Genomic DNA, 19,233 nt, shown 5'->3' with positions numbered 1-19,233 from the left:
AGCAACGACAGGTATATTAATAATATTTTCCTTTATTAGAGACTTGGTGAGCCAGAACAAAATTCCTACAAACCAATAAACAACAGCCAACAACCTATGGGGAAATATTCCACTTGTTTTATTCTATATTTTGTTGTTTATAGTTTTGAAAACAGGACTTTTGTTTGTAATAGACTGCTTTTAGATTGTTTATTTTGACTTCCAGTGTGTAACATTTAGGAGGATCGATTGGCAGAAATGGAATGCAATATTCATAGGTATACTTTCATTAGTTTATCATCACTTGAATATAAGAATTGTTGAGTTTTCTTAACCTTAGAATGACGTTTATATCTACAGACACTATGGGTTGTTTTCCATGGAGCCTTCCCACAGTAGCCCAGAACAGACAAACCAAACACTGGCTCTAGGCAGGGAAGTTTTTTTTTTTTTTTAGTTTGTTAACGAGTTTCGGGTCACCGTAGTTTCTCCTACATGCTTGGAATGCTGAGCTGTATTCTAGTGGTTGCTATCTGCAACTTCAGCACTGGATTCCACTAAATCCTACACACTGGTCCTTTAAAGTATAAAAAGTAAAATGTTCTGCAAAATACATAATAATAATAATAATAATAATAATAATAATAATAATAATAATAATAATAATATTCTGTTTTTCCTAAACTTTTATTTAATCTTTTCTTTTTGGTGAAATATTGATAATTTTGCCTCTTTGTGCCTTAAACTCATTTAAATGTAACCATCTGAGAAGTTCAGAAGGGAACTGCCAACAACTCATAGACATCTGAAACCTTATATATATTCAGACTTTTTATAATTTTAATGGATAGAGACAGCTGAAGATTGACAGGAAAGAGGGAAAGAGAGAGAGGAACATAAGTAGCAAAGGAACACAAGCCGGAAACAAACCTGTGCCGCCGATGCAAGGATCGAGTCCCAGTACATGGAGTGTGAGCTCCACCAGGTGAGCCTCCTGGCCGCCCCACAGACAAATAAAACCTAACCCCAACTAGACACTGTTTTTTTAGAAGTCACAAGCTAAAAAGATTTAGAACCACTACTTTAATATTTAACGGTGTAATAGCTTCTCATATGTTTGTTAATGTCAAATCTCAATTTCAAAAGTAACATATAGCTCTAAAATAAATGTAGTGAGTAGTAGTAAAATGTGGCACAAAATGGAAATACTCAAGTAAAGTTAATAAAAACTATTACATTTAAATTGACTCAGTTACTAAATGCAATCTTAAAACACATACAGAGCAACTTTATTTCAGAGGGGTTCAAAATACAAGAAAATAGAGTGAGTAGAGCATGTTAATAGCCTATTATATATCGAAACACAGTTTAAGATTAGCTAGCATTAAGCCATTTTATTTCTATGCACCCTGAAGACATGAGAAATGTCCATCAGGTCATCCTGACAGCTAACTCAATTTTACAGTGTGGTCAACCAGCCCTGTGTTTGACTAGGTCAGTGTTTGGATTCCATTTGCCTGTGTTTCTACATGAATGCCACTAGAGGTCAGGCTCGATCAGTAAATCAGCTTCCACGACTCTTTCATTTCCCATCTGTCCATCCCACATTGCTTTCTCTCTCCAGGTTAACTTGCACTTTCAGAGGTGTCTGTCAGGTAGAGCCCTAAAAAAATAGATATGTGAACAATTGAACAAATTGAAGTTAATCTCAGCCCTTACCCCCTACTCAAAGTTTTGTCAAGTGACTCTTAGTGGGGGTGGGTTTCGATCTGCCTCTGAGGTGCTTTCCACAGAGAAGAAGAGCCAGAAGAACATTGAGATGTTCCCCTTCACAGTTCTACTCAGGGTTCTCCCCACTGTTCTGCCACCTCATACCAGGATGGGGCCCCGAGGCTTTTGGGGCTCTGATGGAACGATCTGGGTTCAGAAGTCACTGTGAGGGACTGGCCACACTGTCAGAACACAAGAGACGTATGACTCTAGAGGACGTATATAGGTATGTATTATGAGCCTTATAGATTAATGTCAAGTACCAGTAGACAGCCATGTAAATGGCCAACATGCTTGTGATGATCATAAACCTTCAATTCTAGTTGCACTGTACTTTTTAACTAAAGGAGGAGGCCAACACAAGATACTGTTTATTAAATTGTTTGTTTAAATTGTTGTTAATGTTTATTATATACTTATATGGTAGACTATAGAAATGTAGTGTGAGTTTTAGACATATTTTTGGTTATTTGCTTTGATTTGCACAGTTGACAGGAAAGACTAGGGAAAGGTTTGAGAAAGACATGTGACATGTGACAAAGGTCCCATTCTGGATTGAACCACAGGTACATATGTTGCATTTACACTAACTGAGTCACAAGGTCACAGCTACTTTTTTAATAGAGCACGTGTGGTGTAACATGAAACAAGTTTTTGTCAGCTTTTTTTCTTCTTTACGTTGTTAAGGTTACAATCAGAGAAAGGTCTCAGTGACTCAGACTCCTCCTTTAGCGCGTTTCTCAACATCTTGAAACCAAAATCAACATAGCTGTAGAAGATTCTGTAATCTGAAGTGTTTTATTAGCCAGCCAAGACAGGCAAGGAATCAATATGTTTTTACGCTTTAAGCATGTTTCTACTCTAAGTATACATTAAGTATATACACATGTTCAAGTTTTAATAAAGTTGTTTTAACTGTTGCTCTTAAACACGGACCGACATTAGAAACTTGTGAAAGTTGTGATACGTATATGTAAATATGTGGTTTTGAAATGGCAGTAGTAGAGGAAATATTCAAATCCTTTACTTAAAACTTAGACTCTTTCTTGTTACTTAAGTAAAAGTAGTAATATCAGACTGTAAAAATACTCAGTTACAAGTAAAAGTCCTGCATTGAAAATTTCACATACTTAATATGTACTTGAGAATGTGATATTTCATAAGCTTATCATATGTTTTCTGTGTGAATTATCTTTGTAAAGTAACTATTGCTGTCAAATAAATGGAGTGGAGTATATTTGCCTTACACTGAAGTATAAGTATACTGCAGTAAATATACTTAGTAACTTACTTATGGTATGTGGGTCCTAGATCAATGATGTAAGTTCAACTTTATTGATACTTTAGATACTTTAAACTTCCTTTAAATTCCTTTGCACTCAGAAACAATCCAGAGGTTATTTTTTTCTCAGCATGTGTTGAATCTGACCATCCCATGTTTAGTAATGTCGTAAGAGATTTGGACAGCGAGGAACTTGCTCATATTAAACCACCTGGTGATTTGGACAATTGTTTCCTCTGGGGTTTTCCATGTTCTGATGACTGTAGTATTTGGCTTTCACTGCTTCCACAATCAGCTATTGATCATCCCGACCTGTGACTCAGGCAGCATGTGACCCAGTAAGGAACCTGTAAAGGTTTGGAGAGTTAAGTCTTCAGCGTTATTTACAATAGCCTAATTCCTAGTTGACAATCAAGCTTTTAAACAAAGACTTCTGAGTTATGGGCATTTTTGAAATCAGTAAAGGTGACATTGTACAATTTCACATACTATATGTGCTAAGTGTCAACGTTAAGAATATTGTGCCCGTTTTGAACTTCAAAAGCAGAGGCTGATTGCTCATTCCTCATGAATCCCTGCTGTCAGGTGATTATTAGAGTTTCTGTTCCCTGCATGAGTAGGTAGAAAAGGAACTGTGGTTTTCAGGGCTGTGTACACAACAGAGGAGTCTTTCCACGTGGAAGAGAAAGGAAACAAGAAAGTGAATCACATGGGTTTGTCAGTTTTAGCATTACCTGATACCTGATAACAACAGGTAGATAAGACAAAATATTTTTTTAACAGCATTCAATCTGGATGTTTGTCCATAGTGAAAGGATTTACCTCTGATTTACTTCTGGAAGTCTACTTTGATTTACGGTGAGTCTGGTTAGATTATACTTTTTATTCCTTTTTTTAATAATGATAATATGAAATATGATGCTTTGGAAGTTGCTGTGATCTATTATTTTCTAATTCAGTGGTTCTCAACCTCGGGGTCAGGACCCCCAAGGGGGTCAGGAGATAGTTTCTGGGGGATCACCAAATGGTTGGGAAGCAATGTCATCCCTTTAATTGACATTTATCAGGACAATAACTCAGAAATGTAATATACTGTAGGCCATGTGCTCTGTTTGTATACATGCTAACAGGCCCAGATACTTCAGTAATATGAGACTGTACTTCCATCTTATTGTGCCTTTAGGCCTGAAGCAGACAAGATGTCGTTATTTCAATAAATCTAAAAATACTAATTAGTTCAAATTAGCAAAGCAGTGGTCTTCCTATGTGGGCTCGGAAGCTTTTATGTGTTACACTTGAGGGCTGGAGGGTCACAAATACCAACCTGATTATTCTTGGGGGTCGCTACTCTAAAAAGGTTGAGAACTGCTGTTCTAATTCACAACGCAAATACGTTGATGTTTTTACCAATTGGTAAATGCTGTTACTTGGGGAGTTGCATTTTAGCCCAGTGCTCTGTACACTGCACAGACGCTGTGACACTAATTTTGATTTCAGAGCAATATCAGAAATATTCGGTGCTAATATCAGGCAGCATCATGAGTCAAAACATGCTAGCTTCAGTGCAGCGTTCCCTCCTGATAGCAGCTCAGCAAAAGTGCAACTTTGAAGTTGTTTTATTCTGCCCCATCTATGATCCTAATGTTTGTTCATTTAATCTGATAAATATATGTAATATTTGTTTATTGACTGGCCCCCGGCCTTCTTTCCTTTTTTAAAAGTCCCCCCCTGGGCAAAGCAAGTTTAGTGTCCCTGCCTCAGACTTTTGGTCAGACTAATCAAACAATGTGAAGTCATCAGCTTCGGCACTGGGAACTTGTTGTGGGCATTTTTTTTTTTTCTCAAGTATGTTCATTGAGTTTTATTCTTTTTTGTAAACACACAACAAAAACAAAGAGCTAAGCACATCATTGGCCTATACAATCAACGTGAATAGTAATGACAGAGAAATATAATGTCAAAAATAAAATAACAGAGCAATGCATCGATTTTATTATTATTTTTAATTCAAATGTTTTGGGCATTTTTAACTTTTGTGGAACCTAAATGGAAAAAAAAGAAAAATAATGACTTGTTGCAGCTCTATACTTAATAACACACACACACACACACACACATACACACATAGGATACTTACACAGGTGCAATGCTAAGACAACTAGTATTTGTCCGTCATCTAAATGTATCATGCCTTCCTGTCTCAGCTTTCATGCTTACACATGCAACACCAGCAAGTCAAATGTGACAGTTGGAACAAATGTACAGACTGCTTTTCTGTTGTAGCTTCTATATTGGTAGACTGCGGTAAACAGTCGGTGAACATTTACATACACTGGTGGTTCAGTGACTGATAATACAACTTGTTAACCACTAGGTGCACAAAGTTAGTTTCAGTGTTTTAACGTCTCTGACAGCTACAGACATGCTCGGTGATGGATGATGGGTGCTGTGGTTATTTTTGCAAGATCTGTATTGGGAAAATCGTCAGCTGATGTTTGGTACAGACCTGTGAAAAACTACTACACCCATAGAGCTGTACATGAAGCTGAATTCTGTGTGTACTTTAATGTTCAGGTGCATTGCCATTAGCTACTGAAACATGTAGGTTTAATAGTTTCCCTAAAGAGAAAAGTATTTTTGTTGTTTTGTTTTTTGTGTTGAATTGTCCTGGTTGGGTGGTTGTAAAAAAAAAATATATTTTTTTTTTTAGGAAAGGAACCTTTTTGTGGCTGGTTGGATTTATAAAACTTGAGAAACACATGGGACAAAGTTCTTTGTTTTGTACATAATGTTACATGCAAGAAGTTATGATTACATCTGACAAATGTTTCAACACTGCAACAGCACTCAGCGTGGGCTGTGCACTTTTGCATGTGCATGGCAAAATAAATAACACAACTAAGCAAATTAGTTGAATGAATCTTGCACCCAAGCAGAAAGCCTGCAGCTGAAGTGCCCTTGAGCAAGACATCATAATGTTCTGAGCATCAGAAAGTGTGTTTCCTACCAGTCATTGCAATAGCTGTACTCACCATATATACATATGCAAATAAACACACATATGGATGCATTCAATCAGCTAGCCAAAGTCTACTCATCATCAAGGGATGAGTTTTTCCTTCGTATTCCTGACTAATTTGCTGAGGGTTGGACTCATTGCTGGATAATGATTTATTTCTAAGGCTGTCTCATGAAATAGAGTATGACGCGACCTGTCTGTCTCCCTCAGTGGTGCTCCTTTGTGCACAGTAGGTGGGATATGCTTTTCAGTATCGAGTCAGACAGATAGAGACCCCACCTGGCGGCAGAGAGCTGTAACTACCCAGGTTGTGACAGAGCGAGAGAGAGAGAGAGAGAGAGAGAGAGAGGAAAATGGCTGGACGGAAAGTCCCCGTGTGGAAATCCCCTTGATTTTTTTTTTTTTTAAACTATCTCTAGCGGACGTGTGTAGTCTTTTGAAAGGCTTCGCGAGCTGTGAGGGCTCCAAAATAGATCTGATACTGAAGGAAAGAGAAGGTTGAATGGCGCCGAGGACCGCTGCGGTGAGGCTGAGTGAAGTGGCTGAGAGAGGACTAGCCTGAGCATCCGGGAGGGCTTTGTTATTACCCCGACATATTACACAGGTAAGACACCCGTCCTCCCTCCCTGTGCCTCCCCGTGTGAACGACGCTTCTTACCAAGGGGGGTAAGACTTGGTGGGGTACAACAACGTTTGGGCCTTGAGTAATGTATGGTCGTGTTTCTGGGGGGTGGGCGGGAGGGGGGACATGGAGGAAGCTTGAAGCCTGCTCACGACAGTGGCTTTGACAGCCATTGTTTACAAAGACGTCACCCTCAAAAGGATAACGGGGCATTTAAACAGCCAAATGTAGCATCGGCGGCGCTACACTGTGTCTATACCCGCGCTGTGAGACGCGATTGAAGGCTACATTGTTTCAAAGGTAGTTGTCATTGGAATTACGTAAGCCTTTAACGTCAGCAAAGTCTCCTGTTATTGTGTTTTTGTGTAGCCAGCCATCCTAAACCGCAGCGTCCACCGCTGTGCCACTGTCTGTCTGCCTAAAGTCTGCCAGCGGTGCCAACACACCGAACAGAGGATAATGATTCAACACGCTTACTGACATCCAGGTGTCTGTTGTCTAGTCCCTGACTGACTAGCCCTTTAGCATTGGCCTAGTCTGTTGTTGCACCTGCTGCTGTTTGTGTAGTAAAGGCACAGAGGCCACTGGAAGCGAAGTATTCAGACAGGTGTTGTAATTGAGTGAACTTAAACTGTATCCAGTGGCTGGCAGCTTCGAGGCTGGTTGATATGAGGATGTTGTTGGAAGTTGAAAAGTCAGCAAAACTCCAGGACTGTTTGCTGACCGTCACTTTCTACTTCCTGTGAACAGAGAATATGCTGAAACCCTCTTCATTTTGGGTGAAATATTCCTTTAAAACCTCAAGAGTGAGACACTTCAAAAATCACTCTGCTCTTGTCCAGAACTAATACAGTCAGGGTTTAAAGTGCTGGTCAAAATATAAGAGTAAGTATCAAGTTTGGGAAAGTTAGCATGAAAAGTTTGGCCACATTCTTAGTCTTGTTTATTTATCCCTCAAACTGAAATTTCCTGACTTTAATCAGGAAACATTGCTAGGTTCTTGTACAGCTGCTTGTGTTGTGACAAAACTAAACTGTGCTGTATTGAGAACAAACTATGGGACTGAGGACAGTATCAGTACTGAAAGTCCAGCATCATACTGGCACAGGTATTGAAAGTTGTCTAACAATTCCTAACCTGACTCTGTTTTTTGAACAGACTTAATGCGAGCCGACAGCTTTGCCCTCCAGAGAAAAGGTGTTGGCGAGGGAGGAGGCCTTTGGGCAGTCAGTGTGACCTTCCCAGCAGCCTGGGAAGCCCTAGGTGGCCTTCAGTTCAAGTTTGGGAAAACACCAGTTTAATGTTGGAAGGCTTTGAGCTCAGCGGGACACTGGAACGCCCTGTTTTGGGAAACTCAAAAACGATCAAGACGAAAAGGAGAATTAAAAGAACAAACATGAATACAAAGGCTTCTTTGTGTACTCTATGCAATTTGGCCCATCAGAATCTCCAGTGAAAAAGCACCAGGCAGCTTTAACACTGTGTTGATCCTGTGTGTTGGGTGGTTTCCCGAACAAACTGTGAATTAAGTTGTGTTTTGAGTCTCAATTAATAAGGAAGGGGAATATCCACTGAAAATTTCCCACCAGTCCCACCAGTCTATGCTGTTATTTTCTACTGTACTCTCCTGTGAAATAACGTATCCACTCCCCTTCTTTCCATCCAGTTTCCACGTTGTTTGGTCAACGGTGGTTGGTGCCTTCTCCTCCTCTTCTCCTTCTCCTCGTTCCTCTTCCTCCCCTCCTTCCAACCACCTGGCCACACATCCGCCATGTCGCAGGGTCAGAACTTCCTCCCCAAATTCCTGTTTGTCTCCAACCTGCTGAAGGCGGTGAAGATCCGTCAGCGAGTGCCCAACGACGTGGTGAAGCCGGCTACCAGCGGTGGCCTGATGCACCACCTGCGGGGTATGCACCGTTACACGCTGGAGATGATCGCCATGAACCACTTCCCGCAGGCCTTTAGGGAGGTGGTGCAGGCTGCCATCCTGGACCGAGCCATGCAGGCCTCGTTAGAGCAGGAGAAGAAGCTGAACTGGTGTCGGGAGGTGAAGAAGATGGTGCCCTTACGGACAAATGGTAAGAAAGATTTTGCTGATGTTTAGGAACTGTTCTGGACTCTGAGGTCTCCAGTAAACCAGGTTGCTATGGTTGTCTTACTCGTGGGTGAAGCTCCATGAAGGTGGGAGGCTTTGGGGTTGTTATAGCACATACATTTGTGGTTTAGTAGTGTGTGTATGTATTTATGGATGGATATGAATGAATGGTGTTTGAGTAGGAGGTTCTGGTGGCATTTAATCCAAAGTTCAACAGCAGGAACGATTCAACAGATTGGTCACAGAGCTGATGTTAAACTTTTGTGTTCCTTGATTTCAGGAACTGTAGCTCGGGGCGGAGGATGTGTTTTGCTTTTGTTTCATTTTCTGTGATAGAGGAGGTGCGTACTTATGAGTCAGGGCTATTTGATATGTAAATTCTGAGATGTCATTACTCACAGGCAGGGTTACTGTAAATGACAACAATGGAGGGACACGGGTTCCACTTTCACATACACTCATTTAGCAGCCCCCTTGGTTTTACTGTGTCGAGTGTTTGAGTTCAGTCAGCCCATTGCTAAGTCAGGTTTTCTGTTACGTGGATGTCGTAACACGGGAACATCCCAGAGTAGGCAAACATTCAGACATGGGCCTGAATACTTCTGATCATACCCCTATACTGGGAAATTCTCTGCCGTCACATGCAGTACTGTTATTTACTGTCGATGATGTTTCGGACCCGACTATTTCCACAGTTTTTCATTTACAACCTTTAGGGGTATGTCCCCTCTGTTTCTGTGTAGGTGTGTGTGTGTGTGTAAGTACTGTGAATGTCAGTGGACCTTAAAACATAATTTTACCTTAAGTTCCCCACCTGCCTGCCAGACTGATCTATTCATGTCGCTGTCTTAATGACCGTCAGATGTGTCAGAGCTCACCGAGCCTTGTGTCTCAGTGACTCTGCTGGCCTGTCTTTAATCCATATTGTGATATCTTAAACACATCTGGAGTGTACATCAGATTCAGGTCTATTTTTAGATGAGGGGAAAAAACTGTTTTGAAGGGAAACATCAGCCATAGCATTCACAACAGAAGAAGGAAGCGGAAATTAAGCTGGCTTACAAGTTTGTCCAAAACATGTGAGTTTCCACAGGAAATTGTTTCTTTCTTTCTCATAGGAAGCAATTAACACTTGAACACTGTTAAACAGTGAGAAATTTCTCTATCAACCTCATTTCAGAATTCACCTGTACGTTCAAAATGTACTGGATGGATGAGGAACTTGCAGGATACTTTGTGTGTTGTGTCCTGAATCATAAATAGTGAAACTCTTTGTAAAGGGCCTTCTGCGAATCTAAAGTTAGTATGGACCAAAGGAGTTACTGTAACTCTTATCAACGCATACTTCCTCTTCAGAAAGACCCCTGAATGGATGACAAACCCTTCTGACTTCTGCTGCCAGTAACTTGGATGGAATTTCCTGCCTTGTGAAAATGATGTCATAAAGATGAGACAGAATTTAGAGCTGGTCTAACTCTGAAGGACCCAGACGTGACTTTGAGCAGAGGACGGACAACACACACACACACACACACACACACACACACACACACACACACATAGACACAGAGGGCTGACTGACTGCTGCTGAGTCACTGGAGCTCAGCAGACACAGACACACACATACAGAGAGAGAACGTGAGAGAGCAGACGTCCGTCAATGACCGTCCAGTCGGAGCAGGTCAGATCAATCAAGCTTCTCAAAGTCATAACACTGCTATAAGATCAGTCTCTGCATCTTCTGGGACATTAATCTGCCCCAAAGTTTTTTTTTCATTTTTTTTTTTTCATCATCTATGTGAATTTACAAAAGATTAAAACCTCTGTCAGTTTCAATCTCCCAAAAACCCACCTTCCTTCCCAGGCAAGTAGAAATATAACTGTCCATCATAAAAGCAAAACAGCGCCATAAAACGTTCACTTCCCGGCAATTAAAGATAACCGTTTTCTTGTTTTCGTGAAACTTTTCCGCCCAGTGAAGAAATATGTTATTGAAATTCAGTGTGTCTTCTGTCATGAATGTCTAGGATGCATCCGAGGGTTTTTCCCAAACAGCATCCCATGTCTGTCATGTGTCCCCAACAGGCAGGATTTGTTCAGCTACAATACACTGACTCTACATACTGTAGTAGCAGAGAGGACACACACACACACACACACACACTGCCACAGTGTTTTTGCCTTATAAGTACTGTTTTCACGTTTCTCATCTTCATGTGGTATCTACAGTATTTATTTTTCATACTGCGGTGTAATATCTCCACTTCTTATTAAAGCAGGGGCAAAAATAGTCTTGGCCAGGACTTGTTTTGTTGGACTAGTCTCACTAGACAGCTTGCAGACAAAGAGTGGGATAGTGGGATGATGTGTGACATAAACCTAGCAAGCCCCATTGGAAAGCACAACATTGTGAATTTGGGGTAGGTGTCACCTGGATGGCAACCAGATGAGGATTAAGTCTGGTCCTACACTGGTGCGTTTTCAGGAAGTGTCCCAGCTTGCCACAGAGGAAGTGTCTATATTTAGACAGATGGAACCAGCAGACCGTCTTTCATCTTTAGTCGGCAGGCAGCTCAATTCAGGGTCAAAAGTCTGTGCGTTTTTATGCACAAGAGGAACTGATTATACATGGGCATTTGTGCCTTTTCTTGTATGCCTGTGTACGTATCTCTGTTAAGGGATGATGCTGTTGAGGATGCCTTTTTCTCACTAGAGAGCTGTGCATTTTATGTTTTTGTTGAGAGTGATGCAAGAGTGCCGAAATGCAACAACAGCTAGCTAGTCTGAAATAGAAGTGGATGGTTTTTTTTCTCAAAGTACAGTGGGATTGTTCCTTCAGTTGAATGAAAACAACCGTATCTCACATTACAGCCATCCCACACCACAGATAATGCTATTTTGAGAGAATTTGTCCTTTGGCCTGACTTAACACTAGCTAAACTCATTTTATAATTTTTGCATTGTAGCCTAACCTTTTTTTAGGTGTTATTTAAATAACTTTCAATTATTATTTAACTCTTTTGGCGTGAACAACTCTTAGATTAGGGTTATCCTGATCTGAAAGTTCCGTTTGTGGCGTGCATGCTTCAGGTGTATGTGTGCCAGGTAAACATTACTGAACAAAGGAGGAGAGATCATAAAGCTAGACAGAATATATACTGTATATTACAGTGCACAGTGTGAGTGCACATGTTGTCTCAGCGCTCATTAATCACAGTCTTCATTGGGTGTTGATAGCAGTAGTTTAAAAGATAACATTCCATCCTGTCCAAGCCACACCCCAGTGGAAAGTCCAGGACCAGCTGAGTAGCATTGATGAGTTGGGATCATAGGAGGGGAACACACGCACACACAAAAGGCAGAAGTTAGCAGAGGGAAATTCCTGTGTTTAGTGTGGCAACAGGGTTTTTCATTGCTGCACACATTGACAAACTTGGGCTCTCCTGTTTCACAATAGGAAAAAGACCCAGTGCTGCTGTAGGAGACAAAATAAAATTCCAAGGTTTTTAGTTGCTCATGCTCACACACACACACACACACACACACACACACACACACACACACACACACACACACACACACAGACACACTTCTGTCACTCTTGATGGTTTGTAGAATATAGAGGAAGTCAAAGTTTTCTTTGACGTGAAACGAGACAACACATTATTTTTTAGATTTTCCAGGCAGATTATGCATTTATTTCTTTAAAAATGTCTTTCAGGTAAATAAAGGGCAATTTTTCTCAGGCCAGCTGGGTAAAAGCAGAGCTTTGCCTGTAGCGTGTGCATACTTTAAGACATGTGAGGGTCATATAATAGTCTAGACACCAGATACAACCGGCCCAATGGCCTGGAAATCCCCAGTCTTTTGTTGCACTTCTGTGTGTGCACACTGCAATTGTCTGTTGTGTAGGCTGTGCACACACTGAATTTGTATGTGCATGTGCCCCTGCACAGTTTTAGAGGTTACTGTCCCGTGTACAAAACCAACTACATGTAACACTAATATTACATGTGTTTGCCTGCCTCTTCTGTGTGTGTCTATAGGAGATGGGAATTGCTTGCTCCACGCAGCCTCTCAGTACATGCTGGGCGTTCAGGACACAGACCTGGTGCTTCGAAAAGCCCTCCATGGTGTTTTGAAAGAGACGGACACTGGGGTCTTTAGAGCTCGCTTCCAGGCAGAGCTGCTCCAGTCCCAGGAGTTCACCCAGACCGGACTCCGATACACCACCATGGTATGAAGATTAGGTCAAAAGCCTTTTTCATTACATTGCATTAAGATTACTGCTAGACAGCAGAAGCTTGAGCTAAAAACAAAACACCCAAACAAAGCAACATCATTTTATTTTTATGGAATAGTTCAAGCCAGAATATGAGCATGCACCATTCTCCTTATTAATATTTTATGGAATGATTTTACGCAATACATTACACAAATGTGCACAAGTTTATATCATTTATGTGTGTATATGTGTTCTGTCCCAGAACTGGGAAGAGGAGTGGGAAAAGATTGTGAAGATGGCATCTCCAGTCTCCAGTAGCAACGGCCTCCAGTTTGACTCTCTGGAGGACATTCATATCTTCGTCCTCTCCAACATTCTTCGCAGACCCATCATCGTCATCGCAGGTAATCACTTTTTATTATCTCAAAGTATGTTCCTTGTTAGCCATCAAAGCCTCACTGGTCTTGTTTCAACATGTCTTTCAGTGATAAAGAAGGTGAGGGTATCTCCTCAACCACATGCCTTAACATTTTGCTGTTAGTTGTTTTGAAGTCTACATAGTGTTTGATTTCACTGTATCACCTCCCATCTGTTTTGGTTAGCAGATATAGCATGAATATTGTGCTATTAATATAAACTGTATCGACGGCAAATATGCAGACACTTGCTGGCACTTGTGACTTTCTGTATTGGCACTCTGCATAAGTGATAAGCATTGCTAGCATTATTCATAAAAAAACCCAAATTAGTTACCTTCCTCCAGAAGCTGAAAAGCTAACTATAAGTCCTATAAAATGTGGACTAAAAACATATTTACATTGTTTTTGGATGATTATTTTTCTTATTTTTAAATCCCTTCGCTGTTCTTTCAACAGACCAGGTGGTCAGGAGTATGAAATCTGGCTCCTCTATCTCTCCTCTGAATGTGGGTGGGATTTATTTGCCACTACACTGGCCGCCCACAGAGTGCTACAAATACCCGATAGTGCTCGGCTACGACTCCCAGCACTTTGCACCTCTCATCACCATCAAAGACAGTGGTCCAGGTAGGAAACACTAAGAGACAGTTGTTATGCATCTGACACAACAAAAAAAGGTTGATATGAAGTTCTTTAGGTTTTTATTTCTATGTAACGTCTTGGTCTGAATTTGCCAGAAATCAGAGCAGTACCGCTAATCAACCCTGGACGGGGAGGCTTTGAGGAGTTGAAGGTTCACTTCCTGATGGAGAAAGAACAGCAGCAGAAAGAGAGGCTTCTCAAAGACTACCTGCTACTGATAGAGATCCCCGTCATAGGCTTGGGCTACGACGCTACACGAATCATCAATGCTGCACGGTACCTACAGATTATGAACTCTGGACAAAGTAAAAGATTAATATCACAGTTGTACATCCTCAATATTAAATGCACTTTTGCATGTTGCAGCTCAGGAATGAAGAGGTTTATTTTTAGGTTGATGATAGAAATAGAAAATGATTACAATAGCTATATTAACTTGAAATTTATCTGAAAAAGTATCAACTGAAATCACAAAAAGTACAGTTAAGTCTAAAGAACCATATTGTATGTCCCTGTCCCAAGGCTGGATGAGGGCAACCTCCCTGAAGACATGAACCTGATGGAGGACTATCTGCAACTTGTCAACCATGAGTACCAGCGCTGGCAGGAGGATAAGGAGCAGGCATGGGCCGCTCAGCCGCAGCGCCCACCGCCCTTCTCCGTCTCCCAGCTCTCCCTCATCGAGATCCGCTGTGCCACACCACGATGCACCTTTTATGTCTCTGTGGACACACAGCCTCATTGCCATGAATGCTTTGAGAAGCGACAGGCCACTACCGGTGGAGGAGCGAGGATAGAAGGGGTGGTGCAGACCAAGGGAGGAGGGGTACAAGGTGGGGTTGGGGTGATTGGGGGATCAGAGACTGAGGTGAGTTCCAGAGGAGCCCGAAGCAGCAGCCCCCAATCCTCCTCGTCTGGGAGAGGGGTGGTGTTATCCAGCCCCCGCTCAGCCCCGCCAACTGCTCCTAGCCTCAGCCTGTACAGTGAAACTCACGCCATGAAGTGCAAGACACCCGGCTGCCTCTTCACCCTTAGCGTGGAGCATGATGGACTTTGCGAGCGCTGCTTCAATTCCAGGCAGAACCATGGACCCCCTGGAGCTGGAACGGCTGCTACAGGAATCCCAGGTCCGAATGGGGGGCCTACAGTCCCCCACCCGGCCCAGGGCTCCGGCTGGACCCAGTGGGGGGGCTGCGAGACAGAGACAGAGCGCTGCAGCATGTGCAGACAAGAGGCGTTCAGGATATTCAATGGCCTGTGTCCTCCCTGCATGCAGAGACAGCAGGCTCCAGAGAGGGGAGAGCCACAGCAGAACAACCCCAGGACTGAGGCCTCGTCTTCAGCTTGGAGCCAGGCCAGGGACGCTGAGCGGCCGTGCCTCACGCTAACCCCAGGGCACACCTCAGCCTGGCAAGCTCCTCTGGCCCGCCCTTGTAAAAGATCTGGCTGCCAGTTCTTTGGGACGCCAGAGAAGTTGGGTTTCTGCACTATTTGCTACGTGGACTATCAGACCAACCACCGTAAGTTCTGAAACTAAACTGGAACACTTCTATCATGTTACAAGGTTTTCCGACACCGAAAATGTCTTAAAGTTATTTCAAACAAATGTCTTTGTCAATTTGTTTGCATGGAAGGAATTAATGTAATATTTAATTGGATTTCTAGTTTTCTTTACTACAAATGTCAAATCACATAAGGCATTGCTTAACATGCATTGTTGGCTACTGTCTGTTCCAGACCTGACCCCTCCGCCTGCACCGGTCCAGAGCCGGCATGGTGTGGATGCAGGCTTCCAGAATGCCTCGCGGTGTCGTGGACCTGGGTGTGGTGCTGTTGGCAAGGCAATGCTGGAGGGCTATTGCGACAAGTGCTATGTCAAAGAGCAAAGTGCACGGCTCAACCAAGTGGCACATCGCACACCACATTCCCCTCCTTTGGTCATGGTAGGTGTCTGCCGCAACTACTTTAGTCCTTCTCCCATGCTGTACTTCACCGTTGTCATCTGTTGTTTGTGTCTTCTCGCTGCCTATCTTGCAATATCCTGCTGATCCACGGTTGCCTTTCAGTTGCCAATTGACCTTTCTCTTCTTCTTCTTTGCTTCCCTTTTATTCCTCTGTACAAAAAGCGGGACCGAGCAGTGAAACCCAGACCTTCACAGCAATCCCAAACGCAGACCCAGACCCAGACCCAGTGCCGGCGGAGTGGCTGCAGTAATGTGTCCCCGGGTTGCACAGACCTCTGCCCAGAGTGCCACACGCGTGGCCAGGGCAGAGAGGCGGGCAGGCGGGCGCAGGCGCCCAAGGAAAAGTCCAAGCAACGGTGCCGGACGCAGGGCTGTGACCACTACGCCAACCAAGAGAAACAGGGCTACTGCAATGAGTGTGACCACTTCAAACAGATTTACCGCGGCTGACCACATACGCACCCACGCACACAACGATGATGATGACACATCGCTAGCACGCTAGAGCCGCTGCCCTGCTGTGGGCGCCCCATGCCAGTCAATGCACCTCTGATACTAACTAACCAACTAACTAACTAGCTAGTGACTAACTAGTAACCTTATGGCCTGAAAATCAAACCCCCCATGTAGAATGTGAAGAGAGTGTGTGTACGTGGGGGGAGGGGGGGGGGGGGAGTGTGTGTATGTATGTATGTGTGTGTGTGAGAATGTGTGTTTGTGTGTGTGTGTGTTTGCAGTAGACATGGCCTCCAGAATACCTCTTTGTGCAATTATTATCATCTGATGTGCCCAGTGCACTTACACGTGAGAGGTTTGGCTACATGTCAGAGCAACTGACTTAACTCTTGTGTACAATATGTATTTAGAGGTACATGGTGAATCGTGCCGGACAAAATGATTGTATGTTGACATAACAAGAAGCATCTGACATTGCTTTCTAGACCACAGCCAAGGATTTATACCCCCCTGTCTGTCTATCTGTCTGTCTGTCTGTCTGTCTTAACCCATCTGTGTATCTGTCTGCCTGTCTGTCTAGCTTTTGCTCTGTAGAGAGAGGGTTGCAGTAGTTGGGGAAACCCAGCAACAAATCTGTGGAAGTAGTAAGCAGAAGTGAGCCAAACTGGGCCAAAGCAAGTAAAAGCGCCTGAAACTAAATGAAATGGTATCCTGATGTTTAGCTTAGTTCTCCAAAAATAGGCAAAGATTTGCCAAGAAAGGCTCTTGCAATCAATATTGTAAAATGATCGAGAATTAATTTTCTTCCCTTAGTTAATCAATGGCAGTGTTAGTTCAGACTCTGAGGCAAATTAGCCTCAGTATTGTTAGTAATCCGTTATATAAGGTTGACATTATGAATTGTTAGATATGGAAAGTAAGATCACACCATGTGTCTAAACAGTGCAAGACAGACAGGGCAGGCCCCTGCTAGTTTTGGTGCTACATGTACAGAAATACAAGCCTCTCCATTGTAGCCAACATGCTGGCGGTGTCAGCGGACAGAAGGCAGAGAAGACAGTAGAGACAGGACTCATTCTCTTTCTATTCCTCCTGTCCTTCCTCTTACTTCCCCTCTTCTCCTCTAAAACAGATCTGTTGCCTTGGACTTTGTTTTCCTGTTTACTGACCACTTAAGCACCTAGAAATGCATAGACACAAACCTACACATGCACACACAAATGTAGTAGCTCCAGTTCTGTCAGAAGGGGATTGTCAACTATGTTGAGAACTGAGAACATAATCACGATTGAAGTCTAGATGATTATCCACCTTACCACCGCATACGCACATATGCACACATGCACATGCTAACACAGCTCTGTAAGATTGTATGCTCCCCACCCCAGTCTGAGGTGACGTGTAGGTAAACAAACCCGTAGAGAAATGCATTCCTCTCTGCTCCACCCCACTGGATGTGCCAAGGCGACAATTTCAAAACTTCAGAGAGCAATCCCATTGCCTGCTTTGGCTAATCTTGTTTATCTGAATGTGTTTTGTGCTGCTGTTACAACAGCACAGTATTGGGGCTGATCCTCGATAAGTTTTGCCTTTAAGTAGTGATTGAAATTTTATGGACCAGAGGGGCCTGATCAGTGATCCTGGATCAGTGCTCCCACCTATAAAATGCTTTTGTGAATATGGATCTTGGTCCATATTTTAGGACCTTCCAACCCGATGCCTCATCTCCAACACACATGCACACACACGCACACAAACACACACACAACACACACAATGTGTGCGTCTGGAATACGCAAAACTGACATTCCTGTTCTTTTGTTTTTTTTAAATTTGTTTTGGGATTTTTTAATGTATTTTGATATATTTGGTTTTGTTTCTGCCAAAAAAAAAAAAAAATACATGTGCCATCAATCGCCAAACAGTTGTTGTTACCTCCTTAAAAATGGCCAGCCTGGACCATTCTAAACTAACTAGAGTGCCACAGGTAGACATCTCCAATTTTGTGTAACCACAGACTCGAGCTTGTCAAGCTCTCATGTTGAAAATCTCCAAATGGGCTCTATCTTTCATAAGTATCTATTTTATCCAGATACAAAGAAATATTCATCTACAGAGATAACCTGAAGCGTAAAGCTATTATCAAACAAACTCTAATGTGATATCAACTGGAACAGTTATTCCCCTCATACTTGTGCTGAAGAACTACACTGCTGTAGGCAGATGTCCATCTGTGGCTCTAGTTAGAAGAGCATAGACAAACAGGCTCTCGGTCTGCCTTTTCATTCAACTGTATCTAAAGCTGTCAGGCCAGCCTATGTTTTGACGGCCTGTACGTAGATCTCTGTGTGCTTTAATCACCTCTAGACAAACCTTAATCAATTAAAGGCCAATTAGTGGTCAGCTCATCAGGGCCCCTGAACACGTTTTCGGGGCATTGACTGAGTTTGACTGGGAGGAGATCACATAAGTTGCACATGACTTGTCTAAGCTGCTGAGGCATTTAGGAATGGTACTCCGACTCGCTTAGGGACATTCCAACAGTAGGAAGAGCATCCGCTTATGAGCAGAAGGTGTAACAAAACATGCAAACTGTGTGGAAGTTTCTTTGTGTGACCTTTCGACAATAGGGTATTGTATGAAAAAAAGCCTGATTTTATTTGTTAAGTATTTATTCATATCAAGATATCTGTATTGTGTGATTCAATAATTATTTATATGTTGTCCTGAAATGAATTATTTTTATTAAGAAATATGAAA

General features: G+C 42.5%; 1 protein-coding gene across 3 annotated transcripts; it reads left to right on the top strand.

The window, feature by feature from the left end:
• The first annotated feature begins 3,773 nt into the window (after positions 1-3,773).
• Positions 3,774-19,233, top strand: tnfaip3 (tumor necrosis factor, alpha-induced protein 3). 3 transcript variants are annotated; one of them, XM_051426463.1, is made up of 9 exons: positions 3,774-3,889; positions 8,339-8,750; positions 12,814-13,004; positions 13,255-13,396; positions 13,868-14,038; positions 14,149-14,329; positions 14,576-15,573; positions 15,791-15,996; positions 16,180-19,233. In XM_051426463.1, exons 2-9 carry the CDS (start codon positions 8,444-8,446, stop codon positions 16,465-16,467), a joined length of 2,484 nt encoding a protein of 827 aa, XP_051282423.1. In that variant the 5' UTR covers positions 3,774-3,889; positions 8,339-8,443; the 3' UTR covers positions 16,468-19,233. The 3 variants fall into 3 exon arrangements, with proteins under 3 accessions (XP_051282423.1, XP_051282419.1, XP_051282426.1); XM_051426459.1 differs by lacking the exon at positions 3,774-3,889 and adding an exon at positions 6,380-6,654; XM_051426466.1 differs by lacking the exons at positions 3,774-3,889; positions 12,814-13,004 and having other exon boundaries at positions 8,616-8,750.

The sequence above is a fragment of the Dicentrarchus labrax genome, unplaced genomic scaffold (assembly GCF_905237075.1).
Source record: "Dicentrarchus labrax unplaced genomic scaffold, dlabrax2021, whole genome shotgun sequence".
In the NCBI taxonomy this organism is placed as follows: Eukaryota; Metazoa; Chordata; class Actinopteri; family Moronidae; genus Dicentrarchus; species Dicentrarchus labrax.
The sequence above is the reverse complement of the archived record's forward strand: the minus strand, read 5'-3'. Positions and strand labels throughout refer to the sequence as shown.